The sequence below is a fragment of the Camelina sativa genome, chromosome 10, assembly GCF_000633955.1.
Source record: "Camelina sativa cultivar DH55 chromosome 10, Cs, whole genome shotgun sequence".
Taxonomy (NCBI): domain Eukaryota; kingdom Viridiplantae; phylum Streptophyta; class Magnoliopsida; order Brassicales; family Brassicaceae; genus Camelina; species Camelina sativa.
The window spans coordinates 10,883,157-10,908,292 of NC_025694.1; the positions used below are offsets into that span (position 1 = coordinate 10,883,157).

Sequence of the window (25,136 nt, forward strand, 5' to 3'; positions counted from 1 at the left end):
AAAGAAACAACTGGGTTGGACTCAGCACCTACCATGAAAATTAAATTGGAGTTTTTATATATCCATAAACATTATTTCAAAATAAAAATATTTTAAGTATAATTTCATTAGTTTAAATGTTTAAACATTTTAAATTTTATAAAATTGTGAAATTATTGCATTTCATAAATTTTAAACATAAAAACATATTAAAAATAGAAGTAAAAATCTAATATATTAAATACCATCTCTATTGATGGTGCTTAAGAATATCTTAACATTAACAAAATTAAAATTAAATCAAAATATATAATAAACTTAAGATTCGATTATAAGCTAAGCCTTTCTAGAAATTGTTAAGCAGTGTTAGTTTATGATTGGTTTTCTCTTCTTCTTCCTCTTTCTCTTCTTCTTCCTCTTTTTATTTTATTTTGATGTTTAAAACCTGTCAATCAATGGAGCCTTTAATTTTTACAGTTTCTTAAAAAGTTTTTAATCTAACTTGTTTTTCTAAATTTATAATAAAATACTTTTTAAGCTATTTTCTTTAAATTCATCAATGAAGATGCTCGGTTTACTAAATAAGAGTTGCCTCTTATTTTTTTTCATTCAATTTTAATTTATTTTTTACTCTATTTAGGATAAGAGATCTTTCGAAATCACCCGTTGGAAAAGCTCTAAACATTTTTAAGGTCGTTGTATATGTATAAATGAAGTAGGGCCATAAATACAGACCTGTGTTTTGCTGAATACAATAATGTCTCTTTGAGGTCCCATAGTCCCATCAATAATAAAACACAATCTTTTTCACGTTCCTAATAATTTATCTAAAATTTTGTAGTTAATGGATACCACAAATCGTCAAATCCTTCTTCTTCTCCTTTTTTTTGTGAATTTTTTTTTTTAATCCGTTAACTGATCTTTCCTATTTTCCACTGGTAGGTGTTTTCAGAAAATAAAATCACGAACAATAAATGCAATGTTTTATTTGGAGTGGTATATTGTCAACTGAATAGACAATTATAAAATAAATATTCCGCTTTTGTTCTTTTAGAAATTATTTATGAAATATTATAAAATACATTTGGGTTAAGAATTTAGACGATTAGACAAAACTTGGAACTAATTTAATTTCTATCAGGAGGATTGGAACATAGGACAATATATTTATAGAAACTTTGTTGCCACCACTATTTAGAAAAGAGAGAACAATCTTATTACAAGCTTTCGTATTTATTATATAGTATATACATGAATACATCGACCACAACCAAACTACGTATCCACTTCAATAAAAATGTATAAAAATGTAACAACATCACTATTCGTTTAGTATCGGTTGTAAGTAACGTAGTTAAGCACTTAATTATTCTATTAAACTACTATAGTTAAAGCTGCTTATTAAGGTCACTCTCCTTCACAAATAGACCGTGGAATCCGTACGGAACCCTGCGCGGCAACCTCACGGCGGCGACGATTTCAAGCTCCGGCGACTTCGCGTCCATCACCAGAAACTTCGATTCTCCAGTCACCTCATCGTGAACGTACGTCACGACGTAACCGTCATCCTCCTCCGCCTCCGGATCACTAGGATCCCTAGCCACGAAAAACGGCTCTCCGCCGTAACAACCAGGACCGTACATCCTACGCGCCACCGTGCAATCATCCCTATCTCCTTTAGACACGTCGAGCTTCACCACCCCGGAGATCTTCGGCATCGGATCACCAATCGCCGCGTAAACAAACCTGCTCCGCCTCCCGAGAAACGCCGGATTAATCACCGCGAAATCTAGATTCCTGGCCGAGATCGGATGACGTGACACGATCCCGGTGACGAGATCGATCCTCACCTTCTCGACCAAAGCGTGAACCAGATCCATCCTCTCCAAAGTATGCTCAATCGACATAATGTTCGGAGCGATCAAAACGACGGCGTTTCCGTCGTCTTCATCCCAAGCATTGATGGCGTGGATGATATTAAATCCAGGAACCTCAAACCATTTCATCTCCGATTCATCTCCGGCGTACTTCGGGATCACACCGAGCCTCGGTGTTTTGCCGTTGTCAGCACCGACCGGAGAACCACCTTCGAGAACAAAATCCATCGGATTCGTCCTCATCCCGAGCTGGATCTCAGCGAAAATCGCGTTGCGTTTCGTAATCGCGAAGTCGTGGAGAAACGACGGAGACGTCATTGAGAATATCGGAACGTCTCTCTGTTTTCTCCCGGCGGAATCAAACCGGAAATACGTTAAAAACGGTGGAACCGGACCGTACCGGAATGCGAATGTCTCTCCGGTTATTGGATCGGTTTTAGGATGAGCTGTCATACTCATCGCTAACTTCCCGTCGAAATCGTGCCGTCCGATCGTTTCTATATCTCCTGACTCTGTTAATCGTACGGTGTAGGGTAAATCAGATTCACCTAAAGCGAAGAGACGGTTACTGAAGAAAGCTAGACTCGTATTAGCCAAACCAATGCCGTTAACCGGATTAAACTGTCCGGTTAAAACTCTAACCGCAGATAAAGCTCCACGAGCAACCGACGCGGTTACGCCGTTGAAACCGGAGAACACGTTAGGCATAACCGGAGCTCCGGTTTGTTTCTCGACGTTGTATTTATAAGTCTTGACGTATCTGCTACAGAGTGTTGCTTTACCATCGTTGATCCGAATCGCGTGAAGCATACCGTCTCCGTCGAAGAGGTGGTAAGGACCACGAGGGAGGAACTGTGGATTCGGACCGTTACGGATGTAAGCGCCGTTAAGCGACGGCGGAAGAGAGCCGTGGATGATTTCACAGTCTGTAGGAGGAAGCTCGTCGAGGACAGGAGCGAAGTTGTCGGAGAGAACGTGTTTTGGATCGACTGAAGGACGTGACGGTGGATCGATGAAGGTGTTGATAACATCTTCGACGGTGGTGAAGAGAGATGTTGCGAGGTTCATTTGTGGTCGGGGTTTTGCCGGAGATGATGAGAGTGATGTGTGAAGGTTGGTTCGGTTGTGGAGTGTTTTAGGTTTGCTACTAGTACGACGGTGATCATTGCTGTCGCTTGGGTTAGTGATGGGAGAACGTTCTTCGACGACAGCGGAGTTGATACGGAGGAGACGGGGAGAAGAAGATGGGCGGCGAAGAGAAGAGTGATGAAGAGAGAATGTGGAGATGAAGGAAGAAGAAGAAGAAGAAGAAGAAAGAGAGTCCATTGCTCTCTACTTTTTTGTGTTTTAGTTGCTTTGCTTCCACGTTTAAGGCTGTGAAGGATTATGATGAGTGTGTGTTGTGGTGGGGCTATTTATTGAGTTATGAAAATGAAAAATCAAGCAATTGTTTTCTTGTGAAACTAAGATTTTTTTTTTTTTTTTTATGTGAAGCTAATATTTATTTGGTTTGTTGGTTATTCTTATGTGAAGTTCTGATCTTCAATAATAATTTGTCTCTATTCTTATTTTCGCATACGTTTTTATTATTCTCCGTAATATCAGAAGGATTATCCTGTATTTTATGTGACAGCAAAATTATTCGTCAAATTTGGATTGATTGATTTGTCAAAATATAAGTTTCTGAAGCTAGGATAAAACCTAATAATATTTTTATTAGTAATTTTACTCATAATATTATTTTATTAAATTTGATAGTTTTTCTAGGTTGCCCACATTTGATATTTTGGTTGTCAATTTTCCTTTTCGTCAAAGAATTAAAACTATATATATTTTTTGTTCAATGTTATTTTCTTACATTTTTTTTTTGTTTTTTTTGACCGCATACATATATTTTTTTTTTTTTTTGTCAACGCATACATTTCTTATTTGTTCATAATAACATATGTGAAATTTGAATCATTCGAATGATTGCTTCCATCCATAGGTCTAAATACTTTTTAAATATATATCATCAAACATCAATAGTTCAAGAACCGTGTATATTTTTGGACATTCTAGTACAATGATATAAACGATTATAAACAAACATGTGAAATGCATGGAATCTTGTAACTATTCATAAACTCTATAAAACTATGTTCATGCATGTGGTCCGATTGTTGATCAAAATGAAAGCTCAGTAAGGCTAAGACTGACCTACAAATGTGGAAACTATAACAAACTCCTAATATGTAACTTGTAGTCGATAACTCGATATATTCGGTCGCTTTGGTCGGGGTTCAGTATATAACAATTAATTTTGATAACCCTGTATATGTTGAGGCATATAGATGGTTCAGAGTGCACAATCATCAAAAATATACGAAAAGAGAGAATGACAAGTAATGGGTACATGTGTTGCATATCTGAAATTGCCACTTTTTGGGTTTTATGCATGTAATTGCCATTGATGCATGCACAATTGTTGGGTGTTATCCATACGCTGTGTAAGATAACAATAATACCAAACTCAATTTAAGTTAACTTTTTAAGTGATTGATCAAAACTGTAACCGTTGTTTTTTTTTTTTCCATTCTTTCTTTACAACCCCAACCAATCTTCTTAGCTTTTCAACAGAAAAAAAAAAGAAGTTGAAAAAGTTGAACTCGGCAAGATTATCGTGTTTGGTTTAATTGACTTTGAACCGGGCTTACTTTTTCGGTTTAAACCAAAGTAAAACCGTAAAATCATGTCTAAAATTCCATATCTCATTCGGTTTACTCGGTTCTTTACATGCCCGGTCACTAGACCATATCAATAGAATCGGCTCATCTGATAATTAAAAGTTTAAAACCTTGAAACATAAACAAATTTTTAGTCGGAGCCCCAAATCCATTAGATATGATCATAGAAAAGGTAAAGAGTTACAACAACAAGGGTTCCACTTCCATGTCTTCTCTCCTTAGTCCTTACAAAGGTTCTTCCAACACAACAAAGAAACAGAGAAAGAAAGAGAGCGTATTTACAAAGTGGAGTAGAGACAGTGAGAGAGAGAGAGAAGTCAAGGAACGGTCAAGCGATCAGAGCCAAGAGGCTTCAATGAAGATATTAGACGAAGGAGATGTAGTCTCTCTACAAATGGTTTCAACACAGCTTCTTCTTCAGGAGGAACAAAGGCCAAACATATGCTCAGCTCTTGTACCGCCTCTCCATATTGCCTGCTCCATAATAAACCATATATACCAACAACAATTCAAGATCTTTTGTTTTGATCAAACTAAACCGACCAATTTACAGAACAGGGACAAGCAACAAAAGAACCATTCTTTGTAAGGATTTAAATCTATTACCTTTCGTAGTACAGCATCATACCAAGGTCTCTGCGAAGTACCCAGTTATGAGGTTGCAAAATCAACAACCTTTCTGCAGCCGCTATAGCCAACCTTTTGATCAGCAGAAAACGTATGTTAGGCCGAGACAAATTGCAAAAACTTTCTTCTTTCAAGTTTTTTACCTAAGCTCTTGAGGCCGCAGTAATGGGCAATTAGAACTACTGATGTTGTTAAGTTGACTAAGAGGAGAAGTCAGCATTAGTCCAGGGGATGACTTCGTCGCACGTCTCCAGTGAAGTCTCTGCAAATAATCAAACGACAAAATAGAATCTTTCAATATGAAATCTTTTGGAGTTCAAGATTTGTACTTTAGCTTTAGGTGATAAGGACTTACAATCAAATTGGCAAGAGCAATCCCAATAATGTCTCTGTTTGTTGCGATGTCGAGGTCTTTAAGTGACTTTGCGGTTAAGTCTGATGCCATTGATCCAGGATCATCAACGCAGCTTCCATTGACAATAGAGAACAAGCTCTGTCCTGAAGTTACTTTAAAGAGTTCCTCAGGATACTCCGTTTTAGGCCAAATCAGAAAATCTTCCCCAACAGGAGATCCAACAATTGGCACATCGAGGCGCTTACAAACTTCAATGTATATTACACTAATCAGAAATGCTGCACATGGAAGAAAACCAAATCAATTAAAGATCAAAGACAACATATGAGAAAAAAAAAAAAAAAAGGAGAAACTCTGATTGGGAAAGCCTAAAGATGAAACTATTTACCAGTGCTGCTTCTACAGTTAAGTACAGAGTGAAGGTAGTAGTGTTCTGGGTCTAAAGTAATAGATGTCCTCTTGAAGCCTCTCAAACCGAAAAGAACTGCATTTACAGCTTCAAGAACTTGTACCATGTGGCAGCCGATGTCTCGTGAGACTAATTCTGCCTCTACGTCTTTGGCAATTGCATCTATTTTACTCAACCAGTCAGATACACTCTTTTCATCTAACTGCAATAGCTCCTCAGAATCTGACTCACTTGAATCAGATTGATCTTGGACACTTTCCCTCTCGTTCATGAGTGACTGAGCGTCCCTCTTTCGGTTAAAAGCCATGTAGGCTTCATCTTCAGCAGCAATGTAGAACAGAACCTGTGAGTCCATTTCCATAAGTAAATGAGCAAAAGCTTCAGGGATATAAGTAACATATACAGAAACTTCAACAAACTGTGTTATTTCTCAAATCATCAGAACCAACTATGGCAAGGGTCAACAAAACCAGAGTCATATCATGTTCAGTAATGGTCTGAAGCAAGTCACCAAGAGTCAGGGATTATACCTTAAGAAGAGAAATTTCTTATATACCTTTGCAATCGAAATTTCACTGTCTTTCGATTGGATAGAGATCTCTCGAGCAAACATTTCTCTGGCTGACTTAGTGACCTGTAAATTAAGTAAATCAAGAAACAGCAACATGAGCAAACCTTATAATAACAATCCATATGAAAAGCAAACAACATCAACAACAATTATCTGATCAGATATCATCAGTCACTACATAGATATCACTATTGCTGATCCAAGATCCAAGGAAGAACCATATTATGGATTTACAAAATTGAACCTCTTGGTAAGTTTTGGGTCTTGGTGAGTCTTTATTAAGCTGACAGAGAAAGAGAGGGTAAGCAGAAGAAGCTGAGGCAGTCCTATTCCGAGGAAAAGGGATCTTCTTTTCAATTCCAGTCCAAGAACAAGGACGACGACGTTGATCATGATCATACCTGATGATCGTTAAACAACATAAACCCATGAATCCCAAACGCAGTCTCATACCACAAAACTCCGAATTTCTAAACATTTTTTTTTCCAATACAAGCGATAGAAGAGACTTAAGTAAATCACCTGAGAGTAGTAGTATGATGACCAAATCCAACAAATCTGGAAGCTGGTGAAGAAGACGCCGTCATAGTCATCATAGCTGAAGCAGAGCCCAAAAGAGCAAACGAAGATGATCCACACAACATTTTTGTTTCTTTGATGGGGAGAGAGAGACGAAACAGAGAAAGGTTTTTTTTTTCAAAGATGAAAAATTTCGTATCGAGATTTGGAAAAAGATTGAAGTTTTATAAACAAGAAGAAGAATCTTCAGAGACGATGATGATGAGAGAAGAAACGAAAGAAGAAGAAGAAGAAGGTTTGTGAATACTACAATTCAAAGTCATGGATATGGCGTCTGGATAATCACTTCCAGCTAAAGAATAATCTGAGAATCTACAAGGAGTAAAGCAATTGCGCAAGTACAATCGAGATTTACCCAGTTCCATATCAAGCAAATGCGATTGAATTTTTTAAAAATGGAAGCTTTCTTCTGATTCTTTCCCCAAAAAAGACGATTCCTTTAAGCCAAGAAAGTGGAGAAAACAGAGGAGGAGGAGGAGAGAGGTTGGAGCATTGTTGTATTCTGGGTGAAGAAGATTCGATGTGGGTTTTAGAGAAGGAATCTAGGGTTTTTTATATCAGAAGACAGAAGGATCTCTTCTCTTTGAGTAAGTTCTCTCTCTCTCTCCTGTGGTGGTGATAATGGCGGATTTGGTAAAAGGAAGATAGAAGAAGAGGTTTTATAAAAGGATGATGACAACACTTGTTGCACAGTTACATATTATAAATTAATGTTCTAAAGATTTCCTAAAAGTTTTTTCTTTCTTTTTCTAAAAGATTATTTTTGCCTCCTTTGTGCGTTACTATATTTTTTTTGTAAAAGATATACGTATATGATAACTAAAATTACTCAATTTTTTTACTTGTTTTACCACAATTTTTATAATTTTAATTATTTTACCAATGATAAGGAAATTGGTAAAAAAATATTATTGGAAACTTTGATTGGAAAAAAAAAGTGTAAAAGTTTGTTTTGTTATTAATTTACTTACTTTCATGTTTACATATTAACAATTTTTAATTTTTTATAATTTGATGTTTATAAATTCGTAAATTGCACAGTAATTTTTTTTTTGTCTGACGCCAAAAAAAAAAACATGAAACAACAAAATTATACAACCAAAGGAAAAATATTGCAAAAGTAAAAACAGAAATAAAGCGAGAATCACGAGAACACATATCATATGCATGAAACAGCCCTATAAATAAGCATCCAAAAAACTTCACTGACAAAAAATGTGGAAATTTTAAATTTTTAACACCTGGAGTATTTTTCAATACATCCGTTATGAAATTACGGAATGTGCCAATAAGCGTTCCGAGTTTTGTTCCATAGTTAGTAACAGTTCCATAATCCATAGTATACTAATTAAGAAGGAAGTAGGTGCTTCATGATAAACTGTTACTATTTACTAACCACAGCAAAAACATTCATCTCCAGAGTAGAGCTAGTTTCTCAGGTGAGAAAAGATGATGAAATAAGATTATATTTTCTCTATTAGTTAGTGTCCTCTGAAAGAAAAGATGATGAAATAAGATTATATTTTAGTGGTTTGTTTTTGCCCAAAAAAAGAAAAAGAGTTTTAGGGGTTTGTAACTTTGTATTAACATCGTCATGTTCAAATTTGATAATACATGTGTGTGCATAGTTCTTAGATACATATAAAAAACCATGTATATATACTCAGATGTTAATTTAGAACTATATATTTAGTCATACAAACGGCTCTATATATTTCTCTCGTATTAAAAGTCACATATTTTTGTCCTAATTAATTCAATTATTTAAATTATCTTAAGTTTTGGTCCGGAATATCTCTTAGATTCCTCAAAAGTCGAACCTACATAATTGTAAACTTTTCCCTTTTCCGCCAAACCTATTAGATAATTTAATTAGAAAGATATTTTTGATTAGGTCGATAACTTTTATGTGGTTCTGAATTGAGTTAATTGGAGTTTTGATACGTTTTTTAAACATAATTATTAAAATGATAATTAGAATGATAATTACAAAGATATTTTTTTTTCTTTTTGTCATTCAACAGTTTTATTAATTACATTTGCTGCCATTGTATTTTTTTTCTTTCTATTTCTTGATTTTTCAAATAATTATTGATATATTTTTTTTATAGAAAACTTCGTAGATACACAAAAACTATTTTTTCTTTACAATTTGATATGAAATTTGTTTAATAATTTTTAAATATATTATATACATTTTTTGTATCTGTACATATTTTTAATTGTACAGATGTTTATACACCTTATTAAGTGTAAAAATGTGTGTACACATTATTAAGTGTACTGATGTCTGTACACTTTTTAAGTGTACAGATGATTAGACACAAGTGTACAGATGTTTGTACACATTATTAAGTATACATATATAATTTTTACAAAACCATTGCAGCATACACATTTGAAACTCTAAGTATTAAACAAATTACATTTGTACACTTAATAATATGTACATACATCTGTACACTTAATAAGATGTATAAACATCTGGACACTTAAAAAAGTGTACGGGTACAAAAATATAAAAAAATATTTAATATTGTCAAATAAAATCATCAAACAAAATGCATATCAAATTATCAAGAAAAAAACATAGATTGTTTTTATGTGGAAAAAATTTGGAAACAAAAGATATATTAATAAATATTTGAATAATTATAAAAAGATGAATGTGATGAAAAAAAAAGAAAAGAAAATCGAAAAACAAGGAAACCCTTGCTTGTAATTTTGCACATTTGGATCCAACCTTACATTTTCTCTATCTCACACCATCTCTATTACACACAGTATATACGGGGGATTTTTTTAGTTTTAAATAGTAATTGTACTATAAAACCTATTTTGTTTCCAAAATGTATTGTTTTGCTAAGAAACCCTTCTGAATTTGATACATTGGATTTTGAAACTGTTCTTAATTTAGTTAAATTTTAATTAGGACTATCTTCCCATAACATAAGCATATATTCATCCCATAAAGAAAACTGGATAATGTAGCCGCTTGTCTTTATACTTTTTATAAGAGTTATTTGTCTACTTAACTTTTATATTTTGAAAGTGGATTACTTACTTTACATGAGATTCGATTCTGATAAACGAATCTAATGAAAATTACATGAAACTGAGTATGAGATAAACCAATAATAGTTTATGCTTACTTGTTTTTTCTTCGCACAAAACTTCTTTTTTGTTTTTCCTCTATAATTTCTGTCTTTTTTTATAGATATTATCATATTAATATTATGGAGATAGTAAGTGGATGATAACCTCATCCAGAACGATTGGTAGGAGTACGGCACAATCAAGTATGTATATAATGGAAGTATAAACAATGGTATGTATCTAATTATAACAAGTATGTATATAAAAATTAAATGGATTTCACGTACGTAACTACACAACCAAAACGCGAGAAGAAAATACACTTTTATACATACGATAAACTAATAGTATTTAATGTTACGTTTACCTAGTTTTGGATACTTAATTTTTCTTAACCAGATTCATATAATCATAATTGTTGTTTATGAATATATTTTTGTTGTTAGAATAAACGACTCTACGTTAATCATAGAATTATGTATGTTTGAATCGCGAAATGTTAAAAGTAACATACACATTTCACATTTTCTTTTAGAAATTGTAGTTTGAATATAACGATCGTGACTTATTTACGTTATTAAGTGACGTTAAAAATGGAACATTACTATTGGGAATCCTGACGTTTAAAAGACTAAATCAAAATATCAAATTGAAAGGAGTGCTTGTCCCACATGACGATGGCTGATTGACAATAATGGCAGTTATTGGTAACACGAACAAACTATTATAAGTTGTACAGTTTTGAATTTTTATTAATCACAAAAACTTGATTAAAAATTTTACTCTCAGCTTTTTTATACAATTTTTATGTACAACTCTTTTTTATAATTTTACATTATTCCGTAAAAACTTACAGCTTTTTGTATAGCTTTGACTATATTACCAATCAGATCAATATTTAATGTTTATATTGAGTACTAGTTTTTCAAAATGCTTTAATGTTTATATGTTTTTCTTTTGTCAAATAATATCTATATTATATCAATTATATATTATGTATAGAGTGGAAACGTAGGGCTTCGTATCCGTGTGGAATTAGCTACGATATCCCAAACTCCATTATCCATATCTTATATGCTGTGTGTCAATTTGACAAAAAAAAAAAAAAAAAAAAAAAAAAAAAAAAAAAAAAAAAAAAAAAAAAAAAAAAAAAAAAAAAAAAAAAAAAAAAAAAAAAAAAAAAAAAAAAAAAAAAAAAAAAAAAAAAAAAAAAAAAAAAAAAAAAAAAAAAAAAAAAAAAAAAAAAAAAAAAAAAAAAAAAAAAAAAAAAAAAAAAAAAAAAAAAAAAAAAAAAAAAAAAAAAAAAAAAAAAAAAAAAAAAAAAAAAAAAAAAAAAAAAAAAAAAAAAAAAAAAAAAAAAAAAAAAAAAAAAAAAAAAAAAAAAAAAAAAAAAAAAAAAAAATGTTGTGTGCCAATTATTTGTTTTGTCTGACCTTTTGATTGGAGTTTATATTTTATTATATAAAGTAGACCATATATAATTGGAAGGATAACACGTATGTATGACTATGATGAATTGGCTGGTTCTGTGGATTATAGATTCGTTTTATAATAAAAACCTGGATATATTAATGTAATTATAAACACTGATTTCAGGCTGGTTTGTGATTCTTACTTCAAACTTTTTACATTACAGTTTTTACTAGGAATTGTTACCTAATAGGCGAATATAATTCTGCTTTAAATTATGGTACAAAAATGCACCGATCATAAGAAAGTTGAGCAGCCAAAAGACTATGAGAGTGTAGTTAGTGTAAGGTATGCAAGTTTTGCTCATCGAACGTCATTATAATTAGAGCAAGATGTTTCCAATATATATAATTTTAGTAATGATCGATCAATCATATGATATCACCGTACTACGCAGCACGCATCTAACTTCAATTATATGCAACTTGCTTTTATAATATTGTATAAATTCGGAAAGGACAAAATATTTTATGCTTTTATATGATCATCAGAAATCTATATATGTGTAAATATATTGATTTGAGGAACCTTCCCATGAAGATTGGACCTATACTTATTAGTATTACACTGGTCTCTCTTTTTCAAAGCTGGCGGTCTCATCCCTTTATCCTACGGCCTACCTAATATTTTTGTCCCATGAATTGCATCACATTGGATGGATAAATTAACTATTGGATATACTATATAGATTTACAGTATTTCCCAGTTTTATTATATAGTTTTCTGCCAAATATTTTTCACAAATAAAAAGTCTCGAATATTATTGTTTAAACACCACTACACAATGATAAATTGGTACCAGACCTATGTCATCATGTCATGTCAGCACTCTTGACCAAAATGTTTTTGATTTCACATTAGACATAACTCACGAAGTTTCAGTTTCGTGATATTATATTTTTGGTAGATTTGTCAATGTAAAATTATAAACTCTATATCTACTATGAATCCACGTCAATGTAAAAATATTAAACAACTATATTAAGACCTGCGGTACACCATGGGGCAAATTATTTATAACTAAAACATTTAAATTATAAATTGTATTTGTTGGTTTAATCTATTCTCTGATACCGATAATGTTAACAAAATAATGAAATGATGTTTTACCCGTGTAACAGAAAAATTAATGATATTTAAAATTTATATAATTATCGACAAACCCGTCCCGCTATATAACTCCTTCCTGAGATATTTTAACTCGCACTATATCATCTTAATTTTTAATATTTATTGTTTTGTATTATAAATATTAGATTGAGTTGATATATTATTTATTTATTAAGATTGTAACCATTTACATTTTATAAGATTGACGCTTCTTATAAAGTTTAAATATTTATAATACTTAGAATTCTTAAAATAGTTGTGCATTTTTCATATTAGAAGTTTCGTAAAAGTTTAAATATATTATTAATATTTTAAAGGTCTTCTAACTTTTTTAAAAGTTGAAATATTTATAATATTTAATCTTTATAAATTTGTAACTTCATAAACGTTTGCCCAACTTTTTTAGGCGATGTGAGATATTGTACCCGTAAATTGATTTATATATGTCTATTTTAAAAAATTTGCATTACATCATTTGCAGGAAAAAATCACAATTTTTATTAACTAAATGTATTATAGAATAATTCAAGATAATTTAAATAAAAATTCAAATACAAATGTAAAGAAATCATATATTTATGTTTGAATGAGATAGATAGATTTCCTTATTTTTAAAAATTTTACCTATAATTAATTTTGAAAATTTTGGTAACTAATATTAAAGTTAATGCATTAAATGTAAAAACTTCCATAACCGATTTTTGAGCAAAAGTTACAAAAATACTAGTATAGATGACAAGAAAACACGACCAGATAATATAAGGAAACTAGACACTAGTGCACTCTCTCTCGGTTTGTCACAATACTAGACATGAGTACGCCCTAAAAGGACAAATCCTAATGTGACATAATTTGACTTTACTATTGGCCTATAAGAGTTTTAAAAGACAATCTTAATGTACAAGTTAATATTGTTTTCCACAATTATATATTTTTTAATTTCTTATGTTAACAACATGCATTATACAAAATTATGATAAACTATACAGTATGTTTTAGTCTATTAAATTTGTGAGTTATATAAATTGCTCAGCAATTAATAATTTGTATGATTTTTTTCATATATAAATATATGGTTTATGAAGTAACCAAAGGGCACATTAACACAATAATATACCTTTGAGCAGCTTTTTTTAATATATTTTGTACCATTTCGGCTTGCTATGTTTCGTAATTAAAGGTTCAAATGGTTGCAACGAATATAGAATCAAATGACCCGCGTAAGATGGGCTTAATTTGGGCCTAAGCTCAAAAAATTTACGCCAAAATCGACCCGTTTGGATATAGCCAAACCGCCAGAGTTTACACAAGCTGAATAGAGGAGGAGGAGGAGTCGGCGGAGAATAGCACCGAGAAAGACGAAAATGGTAGGCGGAATCGGCGGTTCAAGAGGAGGAGGAGGAGGAGGAGCGTCAGCGGATCTTCACTCCGCGGCACGATCCGGTGATTTAGCGGCAGTTCAATCTATAATCAGCTCTAATCCGTTAGCTGTTAATTCTAGGGATAAGCATTCTCGGACTCCGTATCCTTTTTCTTTTTTTTTTCCTCGGCAAAATCACTCGTCTTCGATTTTGATTCTGGTTGATTTGATCATGGGAAGTTTAAATTCTCTTGACTCGTTTCGTTTCTCTTATAATTGCTGAATGTTATTTGATACGGCCTTTAGTTAGGGTTCATGGCGAGCTCCCTGTGGTATCTATAGGCTTAGATAGGTAAGCACGATTATGCTGTGTACTGTATTTACATTACATGTTGATATAGCCTTACCTTCCCATTCTTTGTAGTATCAACCTATTGTTATTATGTTATATCATGCGATTGGAACCTGAGCATCGGCTTATACAACATTGCTCAATGTTATCAGGTCTTTCTAGGTTTTTAATCGTGAATACTTCCTTCACACATGAGCTATGAAAATGGCATATTTTATAAGGTTAGAGGATTACAGCTAGAGAGATTATAGATTTGACTTAGCTGGTTGTATGTCTGTTTCAGGAAGAGTAATCTACTTTTATTTTTTCCCTTGCATGACTTCGTTGTCTATTGCTTTGTCCTTAACATCATGATCTCTTGGGGAAAATAGACTACACTTAGCAGCATGGGCAGGCCATAACGAGGTTGTGAGTTATTTATGCAAGAACAAAGCTGATGTTGGCGCTGCAGCAGTAGATGACATGGGTGCAATTCACTTTGCTTCCCAAAAGGGGCATTTGGAAGTTGTGAGAACTCTATTATCCGTTGGGGCTTCTGTGAAATCTATCACCCGCAAGGGACTTTCACCTCTTCACTATGCTGCTCAAGGTTCTCATTTTGAACTCGTCAAGTATTTAGTTAAGAAAGGAGCAAATGTCAGAGCCACGACGAAGGCCGGGAAAAATCCAGCAGATGTTGCGAGTAATGCAGAAACCCAAAACTTCCTTGAAGAATGTGAGGAGCAGGCGAGGAAAGCTAAGGCAAACAATGAGAAAAAGACTGAAGAAGTGAAACCTGAGAGTTATAGCAATGAAGGAGATACCAAGGATCTGAAAAGAAAGGATTCTGAGGATGGAAATGAGGATGGGAAAGAAGAAGCTTCTCAGGTAGCTAAAAAGCCAAAAGTTACTCTTCCTCATCTTCAGGAGACTGATGACACAGAAGCTGATCAAGAAGAAGATACTGAGGAGCCAAATAATGTAACTTGTTCTAATCCATCAGAAGTATCTACTTAACTTGAGTTGTAAGATCCATTATATGACATAACTTTTGTTTGCTCGTAAAAGTGTGTAAAAGAATCCATCAGTTTCCATTTTAGAATTGGTAAAACAGATTGTGTTTTTAGGCTGTTCAATCAATCCTCAGACTTCAAAGCTGCTTCTCTGTATTGCTTTCTTTTGCTTTAAATGATTTAAGATTACATCACACAACTGTCTACGAATCATTACACCACTCACCGACTCTCTCTCAAGTAATGTGTTTTTCTAAGCCTTTGGAAAAAGAATTTTCAAGTATTGTCTAGCCATCCATCCGAGAACCGAGAAGTAAACAAGTACCAAACAAGCACGCTTCACTTGTACCAAGAGATTCACATTAGAAAACTGGTTCTTAACTGAACAACAAGCTTGAGGGAACCAAGATTTCGCATGCCTTAAGATCCGAACGATGAAGACTGTGATCATGGAAGTTGCGAAGCCAGAGACAATGCCAGCGATCACATCATATTTCCAGTACTTTGGTGTTGCTTCTCCATTAAGCCATGACTGTAAAAGCTTAGAGATTCTGGAAAGAAACCAATGAAAGAGGATGAATATCAATGCCAAGACAACTAGACAAGACTCAGAATCTAAGCAGACGATAGAACATTCGTATATGCTTTTTTCTTCATTACTCTCATATGTATAAAAATGAGAGAAAACATAAGAACTTACACAATAGAGTATTGTTTAACAATGTCAGTGAAAGAAAGATCATTAGCTGGGCAACCGAAAAAGCTATCCCGATAAAGCTTTATTTTAGGAATCCCTAATGTGTACCAGCAATCGTAAGTCTCATTCACCTGGACAAACAAAGATACCCCCATCAGAAACACAATGCTACAAAGAACAGCTAAACCAACTGATATCATCAAATCAGAGAGAAATCTATATGAACATGCCTTGAAGTTATCTTTGGTAAGCAAGGCAGCACCAAAGTTAGGTCTGCACTCAGGAGGAAGGGCTTCATTAGGTGCTTCTGAAAACGCTAGCCTTGTTTGACCCATCAAGTTATCTTTATACTCTACCTGTGAATGCCATGAAGTGATAATAAGAAAATCGCTCTACTTTGAAAACCAAAAGAGGAGATTTTGCTAAAATATGTTAAGACAACCTTGAAGACAGAAGCCCAATAGTAATCATACCGACATCTGAATTTATCTCTCTCAAAAGGGTAAAACACATGTTGTGCTTTGATGTTCAATAGTCCAATGCCACACACTTTAGAAGACCTAAGATCAACAGCTACATCAAAATGATACAACACAAGAAACCTATCAATCTTAATTGATGATGAACTCAATAGAATCAAAAGCTTTATTATAGAACTTACAGCTGGAAACAATTTTGCAGCGGGAATTAAGAGACGCGGAAGCAGAAGCAGAAAAAGAAGAATAAACCCACAATTCACCGATGACAATCACAAAAAACCCTAATAGAAACGATAAGAAGACGAAGCTGATGATCGAGAAGACTATCACTGTACAGAATCGCAAAGCTAACAAAGACAAACTCCTCTTTTGCTTCTTTGCCGTCGTCGACGACGTCGTTTCGTCGGAATCCATTTTTAAAGCTTTCTTCTCCGGTGGGTGAGTTTTACTCAGAACAAAGAAATCAAAGATTCCATCTTTTCACGGTGATCTAGAAACGACGGTCACCGGAAAATCAAATCATACAGACTTTTTTTTTTAAATCGCTCCTCTCTTTATTTTTCTCCCCTTTCAGAGTCTTTGACTATCGTTGTGAAATAAATGCAATTACAATTAATAAGAATGAATTTTCAGACAAGGTTGATCCAATGTGAATGGGAAAAAATCCATAAAAATCTTCAACTTATCATTTTGGTTGAATTAAAGCCCGAACTTTGTATATGGTGGAATATATATTGAACTATCCGTTGATACAACAATAAAACCTCGAACTTGTGTTGACCAGACCAATTTGAGCACCACATTAACTTACTAAACGTAGGAAATAAACACAGTTATGTCTCTGTTAGCACTATCCGTTAGCAATAAAACGACCGTCGTTTTAAACAAAACAGAAACCCCCAATTCTTAAATCTAATTTCTCTTTCTTAGAATCCTAAAAATTGAAAACCCCCAAATTCGATTCTTCTCTTCTTATTCTTCGATTCCTCTATATTTCTTCTTAGTTCCTCTTCCATTCTTCAATTCTTCTTCGAAATCGTTAAGTGATGGTGAATAAAAAGAAGCCTTCTAAACGAAAGAGGGTTGATGTCGAATCGACTGCTCTCGAATTGGCTGCTCCCGAAGCGACTAATGGTGAAGGTAATGCTCTTGTAGTGTTCGGTGGTGATGCTGCTGGTGATAAAAACCGTGAGGAAGTTAGTGAGGATGATTGTGAGGTTGTAGGCGACGATGATTGCGATGGTATCGGGTATGAAGATACTGGTGAAGCAGATAGAAATTGTGTTGGTTTAGAAGAAATTATTTGTGAAGACATGGCAAATTAGTTTGGAGAGGATGCGAGAGACGAGGAAGACTTGACTGATGCAGATAGTGGAGATGATATTTGGGATGAGGAGAAGATTCCAGATCGTTTATCAGATAGTGAAGACGAAGACAATGAAGATGGCGATAATCATGTCGAACCTGAAGATGCTGAAGAGATGCTGCATTTGGGGAAAACATTTAGTTCTCCAAATGATTTCAAGCTTGCTGTTTTGAGGTACTCTCTTAAAACTAGATACGACATTAAGATATATAGATCACAATCTTTGAAGCTTGGAGCAAAATGTACTTATGTTGACGAGAATGGTAAGTGTCTATGGAGATGCCATTGTGCTTATGATAAGAAGAAACACAAGATGCAAATATGAGGGTAAGCATAGATGTGTGAGGTCTGGTTACAGTCATATGTTAAAGAGAGGAACAATAACTTGGTTATTTTCAGAGAGGTTAAGAAAGAGCCCAAAGATTACCGCAAATGAGATGAAGGCAGAGATTAAGAGAGAGTACAATCTGGAAGTTAGTGATGAACAATGCTTAATGGCAAAATCAAAACTTAGGCGTGAAGCGAGTGCTAGTCATCAAGAACACTTTTCACAGATTTGGGATTATCAAGCTGAAATTCTTCAATCAAATGAAGGTTCAATCTTTGAGATTGAGACAATTCCAGGGCCAACCATTGGAAGCTTGCAACGGTTTTATCGTTTATTTGTGTGTTTTAAATCAGAAAGAGATGCATGGAAGCAAACATGTAGACCCATATTAGGAATAGATGGTGCTTTTTTGAAATGGAATATAAAGGGACATCTATTAGCTGCAGTTGGAAGAGATGGAGACAATAGGATAGTCCCAATTGCTTGGGCAGTGGTTGAGATTGAGAATGATGACAATTGGGACTGGTTTATGAGGTTGATCTCTTCTAGTTTGGGTCTTGAGGATGGAAGCAAAATAGCTATACTACAGAGGAACAATGGGAACAACAAGCACTACAGAGGTAACATGCATCAGAAGGCTGGACATCATGGTTTCAATGCTCAATTTAGGATGGAATGTTTTGGTGTGTTTTAGGACCAGAAACTTACTTATTTTGCGGATTTTAGACAATGAGTTATGTCTCTTTTGTTATTAAACCATGAATGATGTCTCTTTTGTTGTTTACTAACTCTTTTATTATGAATGAACCATAACTATGAACCATCTCTAACTCTTTCAAAGGAAACAAACTGATTTCATTACCAAACATACAAACCAACATACAAGTAAACAACACTAATAACCAAGAACAAACTTGGGTTGTTTTACATTACCAACCATAAGGTAAACAATTTAAATTGTTATTACACAAAGCCACAGAAAACACATTTTCCACAACCGTTTAAGCTTGCATATGACTCTTTTCCTTTGCATTGCATCTTCCTTTAACTCTTGCATAGCAACATTAAGCTCATTTATCTCAGCTTTGGCTTTAACAATCTCGTTTGCCATGATTCCTAGTTTTGGTAATGCATCTTCAACTTCCTCATAAATAGCATCCTCCACCCACTTAAATAAGTGACCCTAATGCATAAACAAACAACATTACCATTACCATAACACACATAAACAACATAAAAAAAAAAACACCACAAGCTTGAGCCTACATCTTTCTTGCTTGTCCATACGGCCAGGATTATCTTGAGTTTTTGATGTAAATTTCAATACCCTTTCACCACATACACACTTTGAGGGCAATCCACGATCACCGATTATCACCAACGTCTCCGAGCTAGAACTCATAGTAATTGGAAGAATAAATCAAAATCTGATGAAAGTGAGAAGAATAAAGAGGTATCGAAAAGAAATAGAGACCAATCGAGAAGAAATAGAGAGAAATTTGGAGGTTTTCAATTTTTAGGGTTCTGAGAAATAGAGAATTGATTTACGATTTGAGGATTTTCGTTTTGATTAAAACGATTTGTTTAACAGCTAACAGTGGTATTGTCAGAAACTTAACCGCGTTTGATCTGTCCGTTTAGTGACTTAACGTTGTGCTCAAATCGGCCGAGTCCACAAAAATATGAGATTTAAAAGGTAAGTCAACAAAAAGTTTGATATTAAATTCACCATATACAAAGTTGAGGCTTTGATTCAACGAAAATGATAAGTTGGGGCTTTTTATGGCTTTTTTCCCAATGTGAATGTGATGAAGATTGTTGACTCAGTAGTATACATGCCACGTGTTCCATATTATATGTTTATTTACTTCCCATTTTGGGCCTTAAACGGGCCTTGTATTTGGACTTTGAGTCTTTCGTAAAACATTCACGTCACCCATCATTCTACAAGATTTACGAAGCTTGCTTGAGAATTTTGAGAAAATGGCAAATCCGTAAATAAAACCAACTCGTGGCTCTCCGATTCGATTGCGATTTTCCAAATTCTTGAAACCCTATAGTTTTCCCTCTCAAAAGGAGCGTAAAGGTCCTACCTTTTCACCCAATTCTTCATCTTCTTCAACCTCTCTGGTCTCTGTATATTCAAACCAATCTGTTTCTTACCTCCCCAACGTTCCTCAATTTCGGATTCGTCCATAAAGATTCATCCTTTACCTCCTCGAATCGTGTTTGGGTGTGGTGGGTCAATCGATTCTCTAATTGCTTCCATCGATTACGCCAAGGTTCTTGGGTTTGTAAAGGCTTGAGTTTTTGTTCTGGGTAATTAATTTAGTCTGTAGGGTTTTTATATCTGTAACGATGGAGGTAATTTTGACGGCTGGAGCAATCGGGAAAATAATGAGTGGAGAAGTGACGAGTGAGCAAGATATGATGCCGGTGCTACAAGTGACGGATTTGAAGCATGTTAAGGCTCTTCAAAATCCAACGAGTGAGAGGTTTAGGATGGTTTTATCAGATGGGACGCACTTGCATCAAGGAATGCTCGGAGCTGATCTGAACAATCTTGTTAAAGATGGTTCTCTTCAATCCGGTTCGATTATTAGACTTACTCATTTCGTCGGTAGTATCGTCCAGCAGCGAAGGTGATTTTTTATCCAATTTGTGAGCTGTTGATCTCTTTTATCTGTGAACAAAGTTTTTGAAGTTAGGATATGATTTGTCTTTTATGTCAGGATTGTTATTGTTATGATACTAGAGGTGATAAAAACTAAGTCTGATATAATTGGGAATCCTGTTCCAATAAAGCCTAGTGATCAACGTGGAGCTGATTCTGGTATTAAGTTGAATACAACTGGTTCTGAGCAACAAGGTAGGGGTGAGTCTAGTGGTGTCCGTCAAGTAATCAATACCGAGACTGGGAGAAGTATTTCACCTCAAGTTGTTCAAAGGCAAGTGTTTGCTATTGGTTCTAGTGTTCCTGCATCAACACCTTCCACTCGAGCATTCAACAATCCGTCTGCAGGTCATGTAGCCCCTAGGCAGGACCATGGGCGTGACCCTCCAACCACTTATCCTCGCCAGCCTACTTATCAGCCTCAACCACCACCACCACTGTATGCAAACAGGGCACCAGTGGCAAGGAACGAAGCACCTCCTAGGATAATCCCAATTAATGGTCTTAGCCCGTACTCAGGTAGGTGGACAATCAAGGCCAGAGTCACGAATAAAGCAGAACTTAGGGAATACAGTAATCCCCGTGGGCAAGGGAAAGTGTTCAACTTTGATCTTCTTGATGCTGATGGTGGAGAAATACGTGTCACTTGTTTTAACGCTGTGGCTGATCAGTTCTATGACCAGATTGTTGTTGGTAATCTTTATCTGATTTCCAGGGGAAGTTTGCGTCCTGCCCAGAAGAACTTTAATCATCTTCCCAATGATTACGAGATCACGCTGGATAATGCATCAACTATAGTACAATGCTATGAGGAGGATGCTGCAATCCCGCGCCATCAGTTCCATTTCCGTACCATAGGTGATATTGAAAGCATGGAGAACAACAACATCATTGATGTAATTGGTATTGTGTCATCTATCAGTACTACTGTAGCAATAATGAAGAAAAACGGAACTGAAACACAGAAGAGATCACTTCAGTTAAAGGATATGTCTGGACGAAGTGTGGAGGTAACTATGTGGGGTAACTTCTGCAATGCCGAAGGACAAAAGCTGCAAAGTCTTTGTGATTCTGGTCGGTTTCCTGTTCTTGCTGTTAAGGCAGGCAAGATTAGTGAATTTAATGGAAAGGCAGTGAGCACCATTGGATCAAGTCAACTGTTCATTGATCCAGATTTTGTTGAAGCCCTGAAACTGAAGGATTGGTTTGAGAGAGAAGGGAAGAGTGTCCCTTGTATCTCCATATCTCGGGAGTTTTCCGGGAGTGCCCGAGTTGATGTTCGCAAAACAATATCACAAATTAAGGATGAGAAACTAGGGACCTCAGAAAAACCAGACTGGATCACAGTCAGTGCCACTATTATATACATGAAGTTTGACAACTTCTGCTACACAGCTTGTCCTATCATGAACGGTGATCGTCCGTGCAGCAAAAAGGTCACAAGCAATGGAGATGGCACATGGAGGTGCGAAAAGTGTGATAAAAGTGTTGATGAATGTGACTACAGGTATATATTGCAGCTCCAGATACAGGACCATACGGATATTACTTGGGTCACAGCATTCCAGGAGGCTGGTGAAGAGATAATGGGCATGTCTGCTAAAGATTTGTATCATGTGAAGTATGTAAATGAGGAGGAGGAACAATTTGAAAGTATCATCCGTAAGGTTGCTTTTACCAAGTACATCCTGAAGTTGAAGGTAAAAGAAGAGACATATGGCGACGAACAACGTGTGAAAGCAACAGTTGTGAAAGTGGACAAGGTAAACTATTCATCAGATACCAGGACTATTTTAGATGCCATGGATAAACTCAGGAACAGAGAGGCAAGTTCTCTTCCCATAAAGCTAGAAGGATCTCATCACAGCGCTGAGGCAGTTAACACTAGTATTGGAAGCGCAGGAACCCGAGATCCCTCATCAGTCGAAAGAAGGGATTTCGGCTTACACGCACATCAATCGCGTCAACATGGGAATCAGTATAGTAGTGGTGCTACTAGCTGCAATGTCTGTGGAAACAGTGGTCATGTTTCTGCAAACTGTCCAAGCGTTAACGAACCACAAGGGCAGGACAGAGGCACGTCTGGGAGTTATGGAGGAGGACCAACTAGGCAACATGTTGGAAGCTACTGAGATTCACAATCATCATCTGATGCTCTCACTCTTTTTTTTGTACACTTTTTGGTTTTGGCCCTTTTTGGTATTATGAACTAATGCGGGGCGTTTCTGAAGTCTTTTATTTATGAATAAAAGGTTCTTCTTTTTTTTTTGGTTTATGAAATCAACAAACTCGTTTTTGTGATACCTTATTTAAGTTTCTCAGCTAAGAACGAGACTGAGTTGGGAACAGTGAAACGTAAGAGAAGTACGATTTCTTCTACTTATAAACTAGTACTAAAAATGTTACATTAGAAAGTATCTGCAACATTAAGTGTTTGACTATGAACTCTTATGATCTAAAACTTTCAACAAAGGAACCATCTTTCCCATCTAGGAGGTTTTAGTTTTTTTTATCATGCTCATCTTGTATTCTTGTTTATTGTCCATACCCTGCTTCACTGTTCTTTTCTGTAATATCCGGAAAAGAAAAAGAAACCTTGGCTTTACCAAAAGAAGAAGATCCAAAATCAAGAAACGTTTGACTTACTTTACCACATAAAGATATAGGTTTTCATATTCTGTAATATGTAACAGTTGATAATAGCTCAAGTATAAATCTATATAAACACTATTTTGGAAGGTTCATGGGAACAGCTAGTCACATGTAGCATATTAATTCCAAGGAGTATTATTATATGACGCTTGGAATTGTTTTCTACGATACTTGGTACCCGTTATTCGATTGTACAAAGTCCTTTCCATCTGCTACTTTCGATTACTTGTGCCACACCTGTTAAACTCAAATGCCTGATTATGAAATAGTTTAACCATTATAGTGAAGAAATTGGATTAAGACTACGAAAATAGCCTCAATATCATGAGCTAGTAGTAGTAGTAGTAGCTTGATCTCTTGACGAAATTTAGATGACTGGTCACCATGGGAAGTCTTAATGTTTGGAATCACACTTCATGCCAAATTCATGACTTCTTTTGTTGGTGTTAATAACGATCTTCCATCTCAATTTTCCATGCTTAAAAATTCAATTTAAACATAAGTTTATTGTAAATTTGTAACATTTTGAAGGATAAATTCATAAAAGAAATACTGTAAATATGTTGATATGATGCTATTGAAATGAAATATATATATACTGTATTATGTTTTGGAATTTATTGCCTTGCTAGTCATTATGATAGACATCCAACATAAAAGAAGGTAGTGTAATTCAGCCAAACACAAAAATAAAATAAATATTATTAAATTGATTTTGACTCAATAATTTGCTACTTTTTCAACTTTTCTTTTTTGAGTAAACCAATTATATTCTTTAAAATTTAAAATAAAAACAATATTTTGGTGTAAAAAGACCTAATGACACATGGGGGAAGATGATGCACCATTAACAGATTCCACATGGGGGGAAGGTGAGTTTCCAACTTAGACTTATTCAGTTATTCAAAAGTATATGGTTCTTAACGCACAATACAACAAAATTACGTTATGATCCTTCTTCTGAGATCCGGCGATAACTTGCAATTATCAGCCAAAGGATGTAAGAGTTAGAGAAGAATGCCACAAAATGCATAGATAGATTCGGCTGCTAGATTTATCAGAAATGAAGTTTTTTTTATAGGAGTGCTAATTGTATTATTTTTGCCATCCAATATCTTAGATAATAGATCGATACACTATTTACGATTAAAATAAGAAGATACAGTAATTAACAGTACAATATTAAACAGTAGTACTATATACTACTAATACGTATGGGAGGAAGAATTAATATAAACGCGTTCTCGATTAGTCAACACTAAATAATTCAGTGTAGTCTCGTGGATCTATCACAAGTGACAAAGCCACCGACTAACTCGGCTAACTTCAACTAATTAATTGATTTTTTCGAATCTCCAAATGGTTTCGTGTTATTTTCATACTATATGATAATTAAATAACCATGTTCCGATTTGTATTCAATACTTCATTTTTATT

At 34.6% G+C, this 25,136-nt stretch overlaps 6 protein-coding genes across 7 annotated transcripts; 2 read left to right on the top strand and 4 right to left on the bottom strand.

The window, feature by feature from the left end:
• Nucleotides 1,173–3,273, bottom strand: LOC104718398 (probable carotenoid cleavage dioxygenase 4, chloroplastic). Its single transcript, XM_010436139.2, has one exon. The coding sequence runs from the start codon at nucleotides 3,180–3,182 to the stop codon at nucleotides 1,368–1,370; it is 1,815 nt and encodes a 604-aa protein (XP_010434441.1). The 5' UTR covers nucleotides 3,183–3,273; the 3' UTR covers nucleotides 1,173–1,367.
• LOC104718399 lies at nucleotides 4,710–7,783 on the bottom strand. 2 transcript variants are annotated; one of them, XM_010436140.2, is made up of 8 exons: nucleotides 7,067–7,783; nucleotides 6,789–6,945; nucleotides 6,530–6,607; nucleotides 5,953–6,316; nucleotides 5,565–5,842; nucleotides 5,353–5,471; nucleotides 5,189–5,281; nucleotides 4,710–5,056 (listed from the first exon to the last, which is right to left on the bottom strand). In XM_010436140.2, exons 1-8 carry the CDS (start codon nucleotides 7,186–7,188, stop codon nucleotides 4,900–4,902), a joined length of 1,368 nt encoding a protein of 455 aa, XP_010434442.1. In that variant the 5' UTR covers nucleotides 7,189–7,783; the 3' UTR covers nucleotides 4,710–4,899. The 2 variants fall into 2 exon arrangements, with proteins under 2 accessions (XP_010434442.1, XP_010434443.1); XM_010436141.1 differs by lacking the exon at nucleotides 7,067–7,783 and having other exon boundaries at nucleotides 6,504–6,607; nucleotides 6,789–6,810.
• Nucleotides 14,043–15,626, top strand: LOC104718400 (ankyrin repeat domain-containing protein 29-like). Its single transcript, XM_010436142.2, has 2 exons — nucleotides 14,043–14,321; nucleotides 14,883–15,626. The coding sequence occupies exons 1-2, from the start codon at nucleotides 14,164–14,166 to the stop codon at nucleotides 15,505–15,507; spliced, it is 783 nt and encodes a 260-aa protein (XP_010434444.1). The 5' UTR covers nucleotides 14,043–14,163; the 3' UTR covers nucleotides 15,508–15,626.
• LOC104718401 lies at nucleotides 15,637–17,296 on the bottom strand. Its single transcript, XM_010436143.2, has 5 exons — nucleotides 16,862–17,296; nucleotides 16,643–16,773; nucleotides 16,431–16,556; nucleotides 16,204–16,331; nucleotides 15,637–16,054 (listed from the first exon to the last, which is right to left on the bottom strand). The coding sequence occupies exons 1-5, from the start codon at nucleotides 17,091–17,093 to the stop codon at nucleotides 15,757–15,759; spliced, it is 915 nt and encodes a 304-aa protein (XP_010434445.1). The 5' UTR covers nucleotides 17,094–17,296; the 3' UTR covers nucleotides 15,637–15,756.
• Nucleotides 19,326–19,775, bottom strand: LOC109126829 (uncharacterized protein At1g43920, Chloroplastic-like). The gene is made up of 2 exons (XM_019230698.1): nucleotides 19,701–19,775; nucleotides 19,326–19,556 (listed from the first exon to the last, which is right to left on the bottom strand). Exons 1-2 carry the CDS (start codon nucleotides 19,773–19,775, stop codon nucleotides 19,326–19,328), a joined length of 306 nt encoding a protein of 101 aa, XP_019086243.1.
• On the top strand, nucleotides 20,341–23,316 carry LOC104718402 (replication protein A 70 kDa DNA-binding subunit E-like). Its single transcript, XM_010436145.2, has 2 exons — nucleotides 20,341–21,015; nucleotides 21,106–23,316. The coding sequence occupies exons 1-2, from the start codon at nucleotides 20,732–20,734 to the stop codon at nucleotides 23,177–23,179; spliced, it is 2,358 nt and encodes a 785-aa protein (XP_010434447.1). The 5' UTR covers nucleotides 20,341–20,731; the 3' UTR covers nucleotides 23,180–23,316.

Coding starts and splice junctions, on each gene's coding strand:
- LOC104718400 (XM_010436142.2), top strand. CDS start 14,164: ATGGTAGGCGGAATCGGCGGTTCAAGAGGAGGAGGAGGAGGAGGAGCG. Junction 14,322..14,882: donor GATAAGCATTCTCGGACTCC/GTATCCTTTTTC, acceptor TGGGGAAAATAG/ACTACACTTAGCAGCATGGG.
- LOC104718402 (XM_010436145.2), top strand. CDS start 20,732: ATGGAGGTAATTTTGACGGCTGGAGCAATCGGGAAAATAATGAGTGGA. Junction 21,016..21,105: donor AGTATCGTCCAGCAGCGAAG/GTGATTTTTTAT, acceptor CTTTTATGTCAG/GATTGTTATTGTTATGATAC.
- LOC104718399 (XM_010436140.2), bottom strand. CDS start 7,188: ATGTTGTGTGGATCATCTTCGTTTGCTCTTTTGGGCTCTGCTTCAGCT. Junction 6,317..6,529: donor GTGAAATTTCGATTGCAAAG/GTATATAAGAAA, acceptor ATGGACTCACAG/GTTCTGTTCTACATTGCTGC. Junction 5,057..5,188: donor ATGATGCTGTACTACGAAAG/GTAATAGATTTA, acceptor ATTATGGAGCAG/GCAATATGGAGAGGCGGTAC.
- LOC104718401 (XM_010436143.2), bottom strand. CDS start 17,093: ATGGATTCCGACGAAACGACGTCGTCGACGACGGCAAAGAAGCAAAAG. Junction 16,774..16,861: donor CTGCAAAATTGTTTCCAGCT/GTAAGTTCTATA, acceptor ATTTTGATGTAG/CTGTTGATCTTAGGTCTTCT. Junction 16,557..16,642: donor ATTGGGCTTCTGTCTTCAAG/GTTGTCTTAACA, acceptor TGGCATTCACAG/GTAGAGTATAAAGATAACTT.
- LOC104718398 (XM_010436139.2), bottom strand. CDS start 3,182: ATGGACTCTCTTTCTTCTTCTTCTTCTTCTTCTTCCTTCATCTCCACA.
- LOC109126829 (XM_019230698.1), bottom strand. CDS start 19,775: ATGAGTTCTAGCTCGGAGACGTTGGTGATAATCGGTGATCGTGGATTG. Junction 19,557..19,700: donor AGTGTGTATGTGGTGAAAGG/GTATTGAAATTT, acceptor TTTATGCATTAG/GGTCACTTATTTAAGTGGGT.